This window comes from Oryzias latipes, chromosome 24 (genome assembly GCF_002234675.1).
Source record: "Oryzias latipes chromosome 24, ASM223467v1".
NCBI lineage: Eukaryota > Metazoa > Chordata > Actinopteri > Beloniformes > Adrianichthyidae > Oryzias > Oryzias latipes.
In genome coordinates, this window is record NC_019882.2 from 2761791 (window position 1) to 2777242 (window position 15452).

The 15452-nt window shown below is 41.5% G+C and overlaps 1 protein-coding gene across 5 annotated transcripts in view; it reads left to right on the forward strand.

The window, feature by feature from the left end:
* Positions 1-15452, forward strand: part of klhl29 (kelch like family member 29) — a 281080-nt gene that overhangs the window by 140081 nt on the left and 125547 nt on the right. For 4 of the 5 annotated variants that reach the window (XM_023953095.1, XM_011491437.3, XM_004083387.4 and 1 more), the window contains 2 exons: positions 7016-7163; positions 13115-13633. In XM_023953095.1, the coding sequence (XP_023808863.1) occupies positions 7016-7163; positions 13115-13633 (667 nt within the window). Of the gene's footprint in view, positions 1-493; positions 671-7015; positions 7164-13114; positions 13634-15452 lie in introns of those variants that run through there. The other variant, XM_020714693.2, reaches the window with a different exon arrangement.

Below are 15452 nucleotides of genomic sequence, written 5' to 3' on the forward strand. Positions count from 1 at the left end.
ATGAATCGATTCGATCCTGGAGAGGAAAATGGGGCGGGGTTGCTCTGTTCTAACAGTCCCCCCTGCAATTCACAGGGGTAAATTTCTACTTCCGAGGATGCTGCCATTGGAACTAGTTGTGTATTGGTGGATGCATCAAAATGGAGTGGAGCAGGGAGCTTTTGGTACTCTCTGTGTATTTTCTATGTCACAAATACAATCTTTATCCTACTGCATTTTTCTTTTAATCGGCCCCCAATAAAGAAATACTCTTAAATGCAATTTTAAGTTGACTTTTCTTTGTCCATGTCCTCCACCATCAGAAACATGCCACAAGAACATGTCAAAGAAAAAAACATTTTCATCCTAGTCTGTCTTCAAAAAGTGCTTTCATGCCCAACAGATGCGGCGGCTTCCAAGTATTATTCCTTTCTGCCTCTTTGGTTTGCATAATTTTTGTGAATACGCACCTTCGTCTGCCTGTGGCGCCTCGCCGTTGGATTTTTAAGATGGCTGCCAAACATGGCGCAGCAGATTCTTTGTTTACCAGCGAGATGCTCTGCCATGCTCCAGTCTAATAGATTGGACACAGCTCCCCAGCATTCGGCAGCATTATGGAGGAAGTCCAGAACGAATCCTCTCCACATTTAGGTGTCAGCGAGCTGTCATGGAGAGGAGATACCTCTATACAGTAAGTGAATAATGTCCGATGGAAAATAGGTTGCGCGCTTTTGTGCTCTCCTCAACACTCGTGGTCAGTTTCCAGGCCAGCTCCGTCTGAGTTTTGGTGTGTTGGAGAGAAAAAAGGACATTTTCTTATTTTCCTTTTTTCTTTCTTTCTGCACTTTGTCTTTAAAAAGCTAAAAATGATCTGTCATTGGCAATGATACAAGCCGATGTGATGGATGGGTTTGTCTTAGTCTGCCTTGTCAATCTTACACTTCTTTCTCAGCTGCCGTTCTTTCTTTCGTTTCTAAAGAAAGCCATTATTTCTATCACACTTCAGCCAAATTTACAGCATCAGTCCACGCCTGCCCACAGGGAAGAAAAAGCCATTCTGTTAAAGTAAAATTCAATTTTCTTTTTGTCAGAATAGGCCTTTTTTTTTTTTTTTTTTAGTTTTTCTTTCACTACAGTGTGAAATTATAGAATGACATTAGTTAGCAGCCAATATGGCAAGGCATGACTGTAACTAAAATTTCTTTACGTTTTATTTTGTGCACATGCACTGTGATTGGCCGGTTCGGCGGCTGCATATTGTCAAAAGCATTTCAATAAAGCTACATCCAGCGCTTCATGCCGGACCACCAGCAGTCCAACAACATCCCAGCTCAACCCTCTGGAAAAAAAAGAAGAAAATATGAAAAGCTATCAGGAAGAAGAATTTTCATTAACTGGTTTGCCTGATTACCACATAGCAGCTGAGTGGCGTTGCGAAACGGTTCCACCGGGATCTCAGACGGTTGCAAACCGGCGGTGTAACACCGTGGCAATTGGCACACGTTCAGCTGTTCTGTCTTTTCGACCGTCTCTGTAGGTTATTTTATTATTTTAGCACATTTCTTACTGACCCTCCTGTTTTAGTTTTTCTCCCCCCTCCCTCCAAACTGCTGTTTTTTCCCCGCCCACGTGCAGATCGCTTATTAAATCACGACACAGTTAGTTGATTTCATCAGTGGGTGCCGTAATGTTGTTTACACCAGTGGGATACGGGTATTATAGACAAACTCATCCCTTTCACTCGTTTCTGCTCTCCAATTTTACTCCCCCTAGATAAAAAAAAAAACAACTTAAAACAAACCATTAATGTAGGAACGCATGAACTGAATTATTTCAGTTATTGCCCTTTGGTTTTTGCAGGAAGTACACTGCAGAGAAAGGTGCCCTTAACGTCAGAAAGGAACACTCATTTTAATAAAAGGGTAAAATTATCTGTCCATCTTTACTTCACAAGAAATCTTAAAATACGGTTTTCAAATCTAGAAACAAGGAGTTCCACAAAAGCATTCAAAAAGGGAAAAATAATATGAAAAGGTCACTGTTAGAATCCTTATATTTAAAATAAAAACTATATTTTGCTAGTTTTAATTAAATACTTTGTTTTTGAGTTTTTGTTAACCTAACTGCAGTTTATTTTGATTACATTGGCGAAACACTAGTGTAAAAAGTGGAAATGACTCATTTTAGAACAAAATGAGAACATAATCTTAGTACAAGTTAGTCCATCTTGATACATCCTCATAAAATCTAAAGGACTTAATAGAAATGTATATATTTTTTTCCCACAATAAAAAATGAACGCCAATCTAACTCTAAAATAACTTCCTTATACAAAGATTTGAGTGCAATTTTTGTCTTAAATCAAGTTTTTCCATTGTCAAGTTTGAACCATTTTAATCACAATTTCCTTATTTCTAGATCCTGGCTCTGAATGAGACAAACAATTCTGTGATTTTGATAAAAAAGCTTGGAAAAGTGAAAAGCAAAGAGAAGATCTGGTCAAATCTTGAATGTCTAAAACATAGGTTTTAAAAGTAATAGTTTGCAGGGAATTTAGCACAAAAGACCAGCGACGTTCTTTCTGTTTATCCGGATGTGGGAAACTGACTGCAGTCACAGCCCTGAGTCCCAGACTCACCATATACGGATGGTGGCAAGTGGCAAACAGCTCCCTGTGTGCGATCACGCTGCCTGCTTCTGCACACACGCCGACGTCAGCTTTTTTGTTTTTGTCTGCAGAAATAACTGACAGGTTCAGACTGTCGCACGGGCCGTGCTAAAGGAGGAGCGGCTTATTTTAGTTCAAGATCTGTCTGCATTTCATCGCCCGACCTTCAATTCACGAGGCGGACATCTCAACATTGTAGATAAAGAAAAGATTGATTGGACAGTGATGATCACGTCTGAGACTATTTTTAAACTACGGTGGCCCTGAAGTGCAAATCAAATTTAAAAAATCACTCAAGGCAAAAATGTCACAATGAACTATTTTAAAATGTCATTCCCAAACATAGAAAACACAAATATGAATAAAAATGAAACAAAATAAAAATGCAAAAAAAAAAAAAAGAAACTATAAGAAACCAGAAAAGGTAGGTACTATGGGAAATTGATGATTGGATGATGACGTTTGTTTGTCTACAGAAAGTTTTTTGGTACTCTCTTCCGACAGAGGACATTTCTTTGATCTTCTGGCCACGCCCACCGCAAGCGTTGGTGATTGATCAATCAACTCTGTACCACAGTTCAGTCAAAATAATCATCTGCTTCAAAACTCATCATCCAGTCAGTAATGTCCCATAATGCCTGCCTCTTTCAGTTTATTTTTTTGTTTCAGTTTTTTAACATATCCTTTTGATTTCTGTAAAAATACTTTTTTTCTGAAAGTTTTTTTTTTATTGTTTTGCTTTTTCAATTGTTGTTCTTTGATATGTTTCTTCATCGAGAGATTTGCGAATGTGATTTGGACTTCAAGGCCACCGTAACAAACAAAGGGGGATTTTTATGAATTACAAATACTGTTTTTTTTCTTTTCCTTAATTGACTTTTTCATTTTTATTTCGTATTTGGATAAAACTAATAACGTCACACAAACTGGCCTTTTGGATTAAAAAGATTAAATTATATAAAAAAACAGGAAACTTGCAGATTCCTCTCAGTTTTTATAAAATATTAAAACATTTTGTTTTGCATTACTCCATTGAATGATGACACAGCATGCAAATAAATGCAACATCCAATGGGAACTCTGTCTGGCCAATCGCTATGCAGCTTAAAATTTTCCCATCACAAGAAGTTTGCGTCAAATGAAGCGCAACAAAAGCACAAATCAGCGCATTTATTGTAGAAACTGCAACAGCTACTCATGAAATGTTCTATTTTGTTGTTAATGCACAAAAAAAATAAAGCAGTTTCCTGTTATTTAAGTAATTCTTAAATTAATGTTTGAACGGCAAGTGTTTTGTTAAATACTGGATCAAAAACATAGCCAAATAAAAAAAAAAAGCGCCAATGCAGCTTCCCAACACTGTTTTTGAAAGATTTGGAGGGAAATCCCATTTTATATTAGGTATGCATGTTATATAGGCGACAAATGTGGTCGCAACTGAGAAAAAATCCAGCTAAGCAACCAACACCGAGCAGCTTGGCTCAAGTCAGAAAAGATTTCTCTGGCTCCCCTCCTTGTTTCCAGCACGGTTTTTGTCAAGTGAGAGGAAACCATCTGCTGCCCGGTGATAATGGGCGGCCAGGGAAGAGCCGACTGGAAACAGGGAGAGAAAATCAAATGGAGAGAAAATGGCAGCCGCTGTCCCAGAACCTACCGTACCTTTCAGCCTGCCTGCCTGCTGCAAGCCTGCCGTCTTAATAAACACCCCAGTAATATTTTCTGCCGTCTACGGGTGTGCGCACGCATGCATGCGTTTGGATAGAATGTGTGTTCATGCACGTCTGTGTTTCCCGTGTGTATGTGCCTTTCTTATCTAACCTTGATCATTTCCACGTCAGGATTGTTCCAGAGCCCGGCAGATAGGGTGTCAGTTTGATGGTGTAGACAAAAAAGATTCTTTTTTTATTTATTTTTTTACCGTCTCTCTTTTTACCCGATGCATAGATCAGTGACAGATGGACCGCCTTTTAGGATGAGATCTATTTTTCTGGCTGTTTTCAGGGCAAAAATAGGAAGGCAAGTTAATGAGAGAGCGCCTGTGCGGAGAATTTAAGGAAACTTCACGAGCAATAAAGTGAAAGAACATTAACCAAAACAAATAAACGGGCTATAAAAAGCACCTCGTCACCTCCTGAGTTTTCTCCTTCCGAGTCTTCAGGGCTCTTGAATGCAATTGGGCGCTTTGGGCTTTCTCTGAGTAAAACATTTCAGTTTTCTGGCGTCTGAAGTTGACAGGTTGAGCTGAACAAAAAGGCCTGACAGTCTGTCTCCACCTCAGCCCGACGTCATGCTCTCACTCCATCACTCTGTTTTCTACTTTGCCTTGACATGTTTCCTTTAGCTGCTCCCCCCTCCCCTCTTTTAGCCCCCAGCACTTACAAACTGTCAGATGACTTTAAGTATAGAAACATCAACAAAGTGTTGGATTTGAATGCTTTTTGGAGATTGCTGATTAGACGGCAGATGTTGCTTTTTATCAATATCTGCAGGTGCAGACCCCCCCACCCCCTCCATAAAAACCCATAATACTCCAGATCCATAATAATCATAATTGTACAGTTTTAGGCAAAATCAACAAACCTCTGTTGTTTTCTAGGACATAGTTTCTACAGAGTGGCAGTAGTTTATTAAAAATGTTCCCTTAACTTTCTCGTCGCCCATCTGCGAACAAGTTCTCCCACTATCTTACGGTCCCTCACCACACCAAAGCGAACAAGAATGGCGAGCAATATTGACGAGAAATGGGAACTGGACTGAGTGACTCTAAACAGGAAATGGTCCCAAAAAGCCAAAGTCCAAAAATATGTCTTTAGAGAAATAAACAGCTGTTACTCAGTCAATCTATTGGTCAGAAGAACCATTTTTGCTCTTTTTTTAAACTTGTTCTTGCTAATCCTCTTTTCTTTTCATGATATTTTTTTCTGTATTTATAGTTATTTAAATTTTACTCTGATCAATCAGATGCCTCAATAAAAGTAGGTGGTCTCACGACCAACGTTGGACTCACAGACTTTGTGTAGCCTGCTTTCAAATGTTAGGGGAGGGAATTCCAACAAGCCCACTCCTGATTGGCCAAAGTGGTTGCCATAGAAACATTGACTTGGGCCGACTCAGACGAATCACTACTTACTGAAGTCGTCTGGCTCCAACATGGCGGCACAAAAAATGGCGACTGAATTGACTTCATTTGAAATTCTTTTCTCATACAGTCAATGGTTCTGATCCAGATTCCAGATCGCAAATCCAAGACGTACATGGGTGTAGTTGGCTACAAGTGGATGCATCATAAAGGGGCGGAGCAAGGATCTTGTGGCATATGTTCTGCATCACAAATACGCTCTTTTACAAAAAGGTTTTATTTCGCCTACTGCTGAATACAATTTTGCGCTTAAATGTCTTTATTGATGTCCTCCATCATCAGAAAAATGCTACAAGAACATGTTCAAATCACCATTTTTATCTGAGTGGACGTCTAAAGCTTGAAAGGATGTTTTCCAGAAAGAGCATTGATCCGGCGTGCATACATTTACATGGATTTTTGGCGGCGAGTCCGACAGACTTTGTCCACACAGTTGTTGGCCTGCGATGTGCGGCGGCCTGCCTGATGAAGCAGATGACTGTTTCGGGGCGGGTTAATAGAACTGAGGGATGGATGGACCTTAGGACAGAGGCACGCAGGAGAGGCCCAACGCCTGGGTCTTTTCTATTAACTCGAGATGCCGGCTGGGGTCACGCGGGGCAAAAAAGGCTCGCCTCTGCCCTCTCCCTGCCCAGTTTGTGGGCCGAGCATCCAAACTTCAGATAGGGAGAATATTGCTCAGGGGTCCCGCAGTGATTGACCCTGTGTTTTCATCAGCCTGCGCCTGCCTGATAACATTCCTCACCGCCTTACTTGAGTGAAAATATTACAGGAGTGGATGCCAAGAAAGGCTTAGCAAACTTAGTTTAGTCTACTTCGTGCACACCGTGCACCTTGGAAACCCTTTCTATTACAGAAATTGCATTTTTTTCACAGCCTGCACAAGATTGTCTCCTTATTTACTTTCTTTAGGCTCAGATTGGTCTCAAAAGATCTGCAAACTCTCCGGGGAGGAATCACAACTCGAATGCAGCCCACACTAGAAAGTTAATCGTTATTAACATATAAAAGTGAAATATTGCACCGTCTGCAGAGGTGGTGAGCAGGACTATTTCCCTCATTACACATAAGGTGTGATCTTCACTCACTCACTGCTAATTATACTCCACACTCCATCATCTGAAAACCTTTCTGATAGATTTGTTTTTCATCCAAATATAGTGTGTTTTAATGAAAAATCCTTTTGATGCTCACATTTTTAAATTCTTCTTTTGTTGTCTCTGCTGCAGGTCTCAGGACTGTCGCCCGGAGACGGCCAGGCACCAGGACTGCTGCTGGCCCCGGGGGTGAGGTGGGGTCAGACGCCCATCAACCAGCTCACACCATGGGATACAGATGAGCCCCCCACCAAGCAGCACAGAGACGGTGACCCATCAGGTATTTAATTACTCTTGACATTTCCAGCGACGGGGTCAGAGCCTGGCAAAGTTTAACATGCGTTGTGTTTGTGCGCGCAGCATTCCTGCTTCAGTACAGACGGATCCGGCCAGCTACACAATGCTAATGAGACATCTTGACTGCCTTGCCCTACATAAGATACATCCTTACCGCCAGAGCACGCAGCCTTACAAATGCAATCACGCATAATATACATCCATAAATATCAACTTTGCATAAACCGACTTAATCATGCATAAAATTATTTTAAAAAAATGTCGGTTTGATGTCAGGAAGCTGGGGAGAAAAAACTGAAGTTTAATAACTTTTCCTGACTCCTCTTCTTTTTACTAAAGTAATACTGTTTTGACCCAAACCAAACCTGACAGAGTCTTGCAGTCTTTACCAGACCTTGTGTCCTCAGGTTGAAGGGGAGCATGTGGGGTGAAAACTCTTCCAAAACCTTGCAAGCGAACCCTGATCCGTCTGAAAACGAGGGTCTCAGTGCTCTTACAAACAAACCACAGTGTGGTTCCACAAGTTTGGGAGTTCTGGTGGACTTACCAGCTGAAGAAATGACATCGGAGAAAAAAAATATATATATATATTTTTTAAAATAAGGCCGCAAGTAGCGTTGTATGTTTTTTTTTTTCAAAATACCGGCTTTTTCTGTTGGCCATCAATTCATGTAATACATTTCTATAATATTCTGATAAAAATGTGCGACCAATAAAGGAACGCCACTTTTGCAAGTTCGCCATAGTAACTCTTCAAAATTTACAACTTTTAATTCAATTTTTGTTTTCGCAAGTAGCTTTCCGAAGATGCTGGAGGAGTTTGGAGAAAAGGGATGAAAATCCTTCGGAGTTTAAATTTGTAGCTTCCACTTAAGGTGTTTTGTTTTTTTGGGGAATTCAAGATTGCGGCACCTTCTTGAGGTCAAAGGTTAACACTTTACTTTAGTGTGTGAAATTTCGTGAAGATCGGTCGAGCTAAATTTTCTTTTCCAAACCAAATCGCCTAATTTCACGCCTTTCCACAAAGTGGCCGCCAAACTGTAGGTCCTGTGACCATCCCATAACAATTTCCAAACTTTCTTTGGATGTCCCCGGCGTGTGTGTTTTTGTTTCGTTCCGGAATTTTGAAATATTTTTTTAACCCTGTTAGAGATTTTCACCCTATTCTATTTTATGGTGTCTCCCGCTCCCGCTGTGATGTCATAATGATTTAGGAGGGGGTCGTCGACAATGCCCAAAATTCATTTTCACCATGGCGGGGGCAAAGTTTTTGCTTGAACACGCAGTAAGACAGAAGAATTGCACACAAAAAAAAGCCAAAAACACGAATCGGAATGTGCGTAAAACAATGAGAAGATTGTAAAACGTCTTTTTTGGTTGGATCCTCCAACAATATGCTTTAAGTTTTCAAGCAAAGTTACAAAATAAAGACGGAATTGTTATCGTTTGATTCTGCTTTTCCTTCCTGATCAAAAGAAGGGCTATGAAAGCACTGTAAAAAAAAATGGTGCGGTTCAAATGTAAATTCTGTTTCGAGCGCCCACAAAAGGATCTAATGTTAAAGAGTTAAGCTAAGATTGACGTTTTTATTTTTTTTGTTTTGTCTTTTTAAACATGCGCTGTAATGAAGTTAGCCAGACTGGCTCTGCCCTAGAGCTGTTCATTTCCTTCCTTTGCTCTGCTGGCCTCTGCCTCCTGCTTATCACAAATGAGTCTCATTTAAGGGTAATGCTGGCGCCAAGCTCGCTCCAGCGGAAACTCTGGTTCAACCAGTCCTCATCAGAGACAGCTGCTACTCTGTAGTGGCAAATATCGTCACAAAACGGGAAAAAAGAAAAGGACTTCTGCCCCAGCTGCTTCCTTTTTCTTGGGCTGCGTAATTATAGTTTGCATATTTTGCATTAATTCATTTAACAATCTGATCAAAGAACCTTTTTTTTTGGCTGTTGAAATGGCGGAACAATGTCTTGCTTCCTCCCTGAAACAGCAGCAAACACGCACCAAAAAACGGGAGCAGAGTGAGATGTCACCAACCCGGAACACCGGCGCACATGACACTCAAACTCCAGCATATGCATATTGATTTGTGTTCTTGCTGTTTCAAACTGTGATTGCAGTTCGCGACCGGGCCAGCTCCTCTCCACACTTTTGCGAACTGTGTGTTACCGCAGAGTCCTCTGCGAACTGCTCCAGAATTAGACCACGCTTTCGCTCAACACAAACTTGACTGGTGTGACTTCAGAAAATAAAGTTTCTTTGTTGGAAACGTTCATCTTTGAAGTTGTATTAGAGGGCAGAAGGATGAAATACAGCTGAGAGGAAGACAGTTATTTCAACAAATCGAATTGGTCTTTTTTTTAATCAAGAATTTCTTGTCACACAGTTTTTAAAGACAAAAAAATCACATTTTTTTGTTGTTTTTGTAGCATTTATAAAGAAAATTAGCCTTAAGAATGCATTTCTGAGTATTTTTTTGTTCATAATGTTGTGAGTTAGGAGCAGACCAAAAGATGTAATTTGATTTGTCCAATATTGCTCGCCAGTTTCGAGGGGCTGTTATCTAGCCAGAGAGAGTGTAAACAGGTGGATGACGGGAAGTAGGGGCAGGGTTACTGTGTGGCAACTGCCCACAACTCAGAGATGAATTTCTAATGAACACCTGCTGCTCTGCAGAAACTATCTCCTATAAAACGATACAGGTTTTTGGATTTTGGCTAAAGATGATCAGAGTGGCTCTTTACGTAAAAGTGCAAGGCTAGAAAACAGCGTGGGTATATATGTACAATATGGTTTAACCTTTAGTAGTCCAGGGATTTTTTTTATACCTTTCTACTCGTTTATTAATTTATCTCTAAAACTTTTTTTTGCGGCAATGCATGCCTTCTTTTGTTTTCTAAGTACAGTACAGACCAAACGTTTGGACAGACCTTTTTTGGTTTACATTTTTGATTACACTGAACTGAATTTTAGTAAAGACTCTATCCATCTATCTATTTTACACAATAATGAACTTAAATTGTACAGTCTCAACTCTGAGGGGTAAAATTTCTTATGTTTTTCCTCAGAAAAAATCCCAAAAATTAAGATAAACTAGTTTTTATGTTTTGAAGACCAAATGTGCAGAGACCGAATAAAAATGTATAAAATCCACAAACAAAGCAAAGACAAAGTCAGAACAATGTAAAAAATGAAAAAAATTAAAAAAAAACAGGCGAGGATTCTCTTAATGTTCCAAGGATTTTATTTCAAGAAGTGTCATAAATTTTGTCATGTTGGTATTAAACCCCAAAATGTTAAAGCTAAAAACGGTTTGAAACATGAACTTCTAATTTTAAACTTTCTATAGAGGCGGTCATTGTATCGCTACAGCTGATGTGTTCGGTAAACTCCCCGGTGAGTTCTGGGGGCTAAATTGGTTTATTTATTGATGCATCTGTTCTGATTGTTATCCTTCGTGGAGAAGAGCTACAACACAGAGGAAATGAAATGCAGTGTTGGTGGCATTACCTCACTGACATGAGATTATGAACTGAGCTGACATCTACAGCTTTCTGATCCTCCCTTCTTTGGTTTTTACCTCCCTTCATGTCTGTCCTCTCCATCCATCTCTACCCAGATTATTAGACCAGCAGGGATAGTGTCATAAATAATCGGAACCTTATTTTTTCCCCAGCTTTTTTGCAAGCTGCCACTGAGCCTTTGGTGCCCAAACAGACTATTTTTGGAACTCGGACAATTGCAGGAGGAGTCAAAGATGGAGTGAGTGAATAAAGAAAGAAAGGAAGGAGCATCCAGGTCCAGTGGAGCCAGCACACCCTCAGCATCAATCGCCTCGGGGTAGAGAAATGATTGGATCAGAATGTCTGGGTACACACAGACTCCTGAGCCGATAACAATGCCAAACGCTGCAAGCATTAGGCATATATACCTTCACATACAGAAAAGCATTTCCTCCACCTGTAGCAAAACACGTTTTGTTGTGTGATGAAGGTTTCAGGAGCAAATCCTCTCCTCAAATTTGTTCTTTGAGCAAGTATCCAATCTAAATGAAGCTAAACTGCTTTAGGAAGTGGCAGTCTCTTCCTGGTGTACGTCTCCTGCAGTTTTCTGTTTGATCATCCAGTATCAGACCTAAAATCAGCTTTCTGCCCATTTTCCTGGCTTTTGCTGCATCTTTGAGTCTGTAGCAGACTACATGTATTTTGGTTCTCATCTTATTTGTTGATAAAGTTTTATTTGATCTTTTTAAGAATGATTAGCTAATTAAAAACCTCAAAACTTACTTTCCAAATTCACCAAATGTAATATGATGTGCATTAATAACCCTTTAATCCCTGAATTTATTTTACATTTTATTAAAAAAATAATCTTCAGTGTTTTTTCCATCCAAGGTGATGCTAATACCTTACTCACCCTTATAGGTGAAAATGGGCTGTCTATGGAGGAAAAATGGTCAAACCTGTACGTGACATGCTAATGGCTCTGTATCCCCCTCTGTTCATGGGCGGGAACCATCTCCAGAGTTCTGAACACACTACATCCCCCAGCAACCCCAGCGCACAATTTCTGGATGCCACACACCTGAATTTAATTTGCAATCACTCACAGCATACCTAAGCACTGTACTGGGCCTCAGGTGTGAAGCTTGTGCCACTCTGCCTGCATTACTGAGCATCCAGAACTGACCTTCTGATATTCTGACCCTGTTTTCGCCTGCCCTGAATCTCGCCTGGATTGTGACTACCCCAGTCTCTTCTCTGATGCTCCCACGCTCGTTATTGACCCCTGCCTGCCTGGCCCTGATTTAGCTTTGTGGACTTTTAGCTAAGCTAATAAACCTGCTGCAATTTAAACCAGTCTTCTGCCTGTTTTAGTGACAGGCACTCAGAAAATATCAACCTCATAAACAGCTCATTAAGCCCGTAGTGCAAAAATGTTCATGCACATCATTTCTACAGGCAACAGGTCGTAGGGAACACTTTGCCTTTCTCTGTTCACAATCCGCTGGAAATACGATGATTGTGTTGACGCTTTAAGAGGCGCAATGGTCTAGAAAAAGTCTAGGCCTAAAAGCGTTAAACAACACGTAAGGGTGAAGTAGGTGTGATGCAGGTGTGTCATGCCAATTTTTCGTTCTTTCAATCATATCACGTGCACACACTGTGGATGCAGCTTTTGCGCATGGTCACTAAGGAGCCAGAACTCCTGGAGTGTACGACAGCATCACCTGTACCTCAGTGGTAACTTAGCCTTAGCCTTACAAATACGTCATGACACACTTGATCCACACACACGCACAACAATGGTATGTTCCATTTTTATGCCATCCATTAAGACACACCTGAGCTTACCTTATCCTGCAAATCTCGCTTCAGGCTTTTTTTTTCACAGCTCTATTCCGATATGTGAAAGGCTTGTTGTCATATAATTCTGGCTGGGCAACAAAAGGCAAATATAAAATTCATTTTCCGTTGGTACTTCTGCTACCTGATCGGTCACAATTCAATATTTCCCGCTTGATTAGCAGTCAAGAAGTTCAGCTGGTTGAACTACCAGCGTGTGATCAATGAACGCCCGTTATGTAAGTAGACCAGAGACTGGACTTAAAAACTTGTGTAGCGAGGTGTGAAAGTGGAAGTTCTGGATGCGGAATTCAGAAATTCAGGGTTGTGTTTACATAGACTTTTTATTGAAAGTGGCCGCTTGTACGCGATTTGACGCGTCCGGTGTGTACGTGTCTTAAGATGTCCCCTTTACTACTCTACATAGACCCAGACAACCAAAAGAACTGCAGCTCAGCACTTGTTAATGTGCATGTGACTAAGGCATACATTAAGTGGAGTCCTGAATTAATTGGTACTTTGCAAGTTAGCATCATATGGCGTTAAAGAAGGTACATGAATTCCTTTCTCTGTTTGCCTGCCTTTCCCTCAGGTCCCAGCTGGGCTGCTCAGGTAGCAGCGGTCAGCCAGTCCAGTCTACTGCCCCATACTTACGCCCTCCCACAGCCGCCATCTTTCAACCACAGCGTGACTGCACAGTCACCCATAATTGGGGTCACCCCATCCATCCAGACGCCGGTGCACCCCACCGGCCACCCTCTGATGACCGCCCACTTCCAACTGACGCCGCAGTCAACCCAGCAGCCGCCCTCCATGGTTCTGAGCATGCCGAGCCAACCTCCGTTCGCCACAGCCCAGCCAACAGTCACGCCGTCCGCGCTCGCCGGCCAAGCCAACCAAGTGATTCATCCAAACCATCACAGCATTATGGGCAATGGTCACTTAACCTCTCACCCCAGTCTCCTCCAGCACCCCGCCCTACCACTCACCAACGGACAAGCTGCAGCGCAGCCCACCTGCGCAGACAGTATAGACGGTGCAAATGGGCTGCAAATGCTGAGAACTGTGGGGAGCGGAAAGTATGAGTTCAGTGACCCAGGACATCCTAAAGGTAAGCGCCAACGTGTCAGTGAGTGCCCACTGTTTCAGCACTTACATATTTCTTCATTTCTTTTGGGTCTACCACTTGTTTTTTCCATCAAATGCGTTTTGTATTTGCTGACAGTCCTAGCCCAGAGTTTGAACCTTTTTGCACTACCCTCGGCCCGCTGCTCGCGACCCCAGCTTATGTGACTAAATCAAACTGTTTGTATACCAGAGCACATCAAACGCTGATGATGATAAACAAGACTTTAAAGCACCAGCAATGGATTGCCAAGATACAATTTACAGTCACAGCCAGCTGACCTCAAAGCTGCTCCAAGGTTGTTGGGAATATAGAAGTACGCCTAAAAAAGGAGACTTAGTGGTGCGGCTAAAACCCCGTAAACAGCCTCACACCCCCACGCTCAGACCATTCTTTCCAGAAAGAACATGTTGTACTGATCCTAAATTGCTACACCACAGCAAACATCTGTAGTGTCGTGCTCTGGAATTGGTTTTCACTGTGTCAAGCTAATCTTTCCTGTGCACTCACTTGCAATCCACACAAGTCCTACTAAACACGAGGCGGGAACAGCTTTCAGTCCCTGCCCTCACATCTCTCCTGAAATCTTTTGAAGCCTTGTTGACTTGCACAGCATTTCTGAAGTAGACTCACAGCTCTACCTCACGCCTGAGTCTGCAAAAGCCAGAAATTTGTGTTTGCTTTAACCTTGAAGTTGTTTATGATGCTTGAAACAGATGGATCCAAATCCTCGACCAATTGTCGAAGTGAAGACCCTCTCTCATGAAAATCGCGTTTTCAATGTTCCTGTGACATTTTTCTGAAGATAGAGAACAAATGTAATGAAAATTAAGCCTAAAATTGCATTTCTGAGTTTTTCTTTATTCAAGTCATTGCAAATCAGAAGCAGATAGAAAAAAATGCTGTTTGACAAAGATCGCATTTGTGACGTGGAAAATACTCTGCTCCGCTCCATTCCAATCCACCTGAAGATGACTAGATCCTACATCACTATATGATGCCTTTCAGAGTAAACTATATTCATATAAATAATAATATATTACCTTCGGCAAACTAAAGATGCCCAGAGGTACGATGAATCGATCTTGGAGGCATCGCCTTTCGCTCCTTGTGAGTACCGCCCATTTTATGACTTCAACCTAGAGTCGGCCTCTGCAGCGTAGCCTGCGTCTTGCCCACGAAAACAAACATCCGAGCTTTTGCAAAGATGGACGTGCATGTTGTGCATGTAAAAGTAAATCACAGCTAGCTCCGTGGAGAAAGCGTGTGTGAGTTTTAGCCTGGGGGGGATGCTGGCAGTGCAGAGTCTTCCTAGAAGGGGCTGTTCTTCACTTTGTGACATCACAATGTGAGAAACGCACTCGATTTGTGGTTAGGGAGGGGCTGATGCTCAGAGCGCAGGTTTTTAGAGGAATACACGGAGATGCTTGAATGGATAAAAATACCACTTTGGAATTGTTTTTTGTGAAGAATGAGGATTTTAATAAACTTAAAATCGGATTTACGTGATATAGGCACTTTGATGTCTTTGTTGTCCTGGTCTAAGCTGGAATCTGGCTCCCAAATGTACGGCTCCCACATTGATTCAAATTTTTGTTTCTGGGTTCGGGTCGTAAGCTAGCGGGAAAAGATAGCTCAATTATGGGTGACGGGAAGAGGAGTTGGGGTTGCTCTGCACCAACAGTCCCCCCCACAACTCAGAGGTGAATTCCTAATGAACTCTTGCCACTCTGCAGGACTGTCTTAGAAAACAACTCAAGGTTTCTTTTGTTTGTTTTTGTGATTACTGGGAACGCTTTTATAA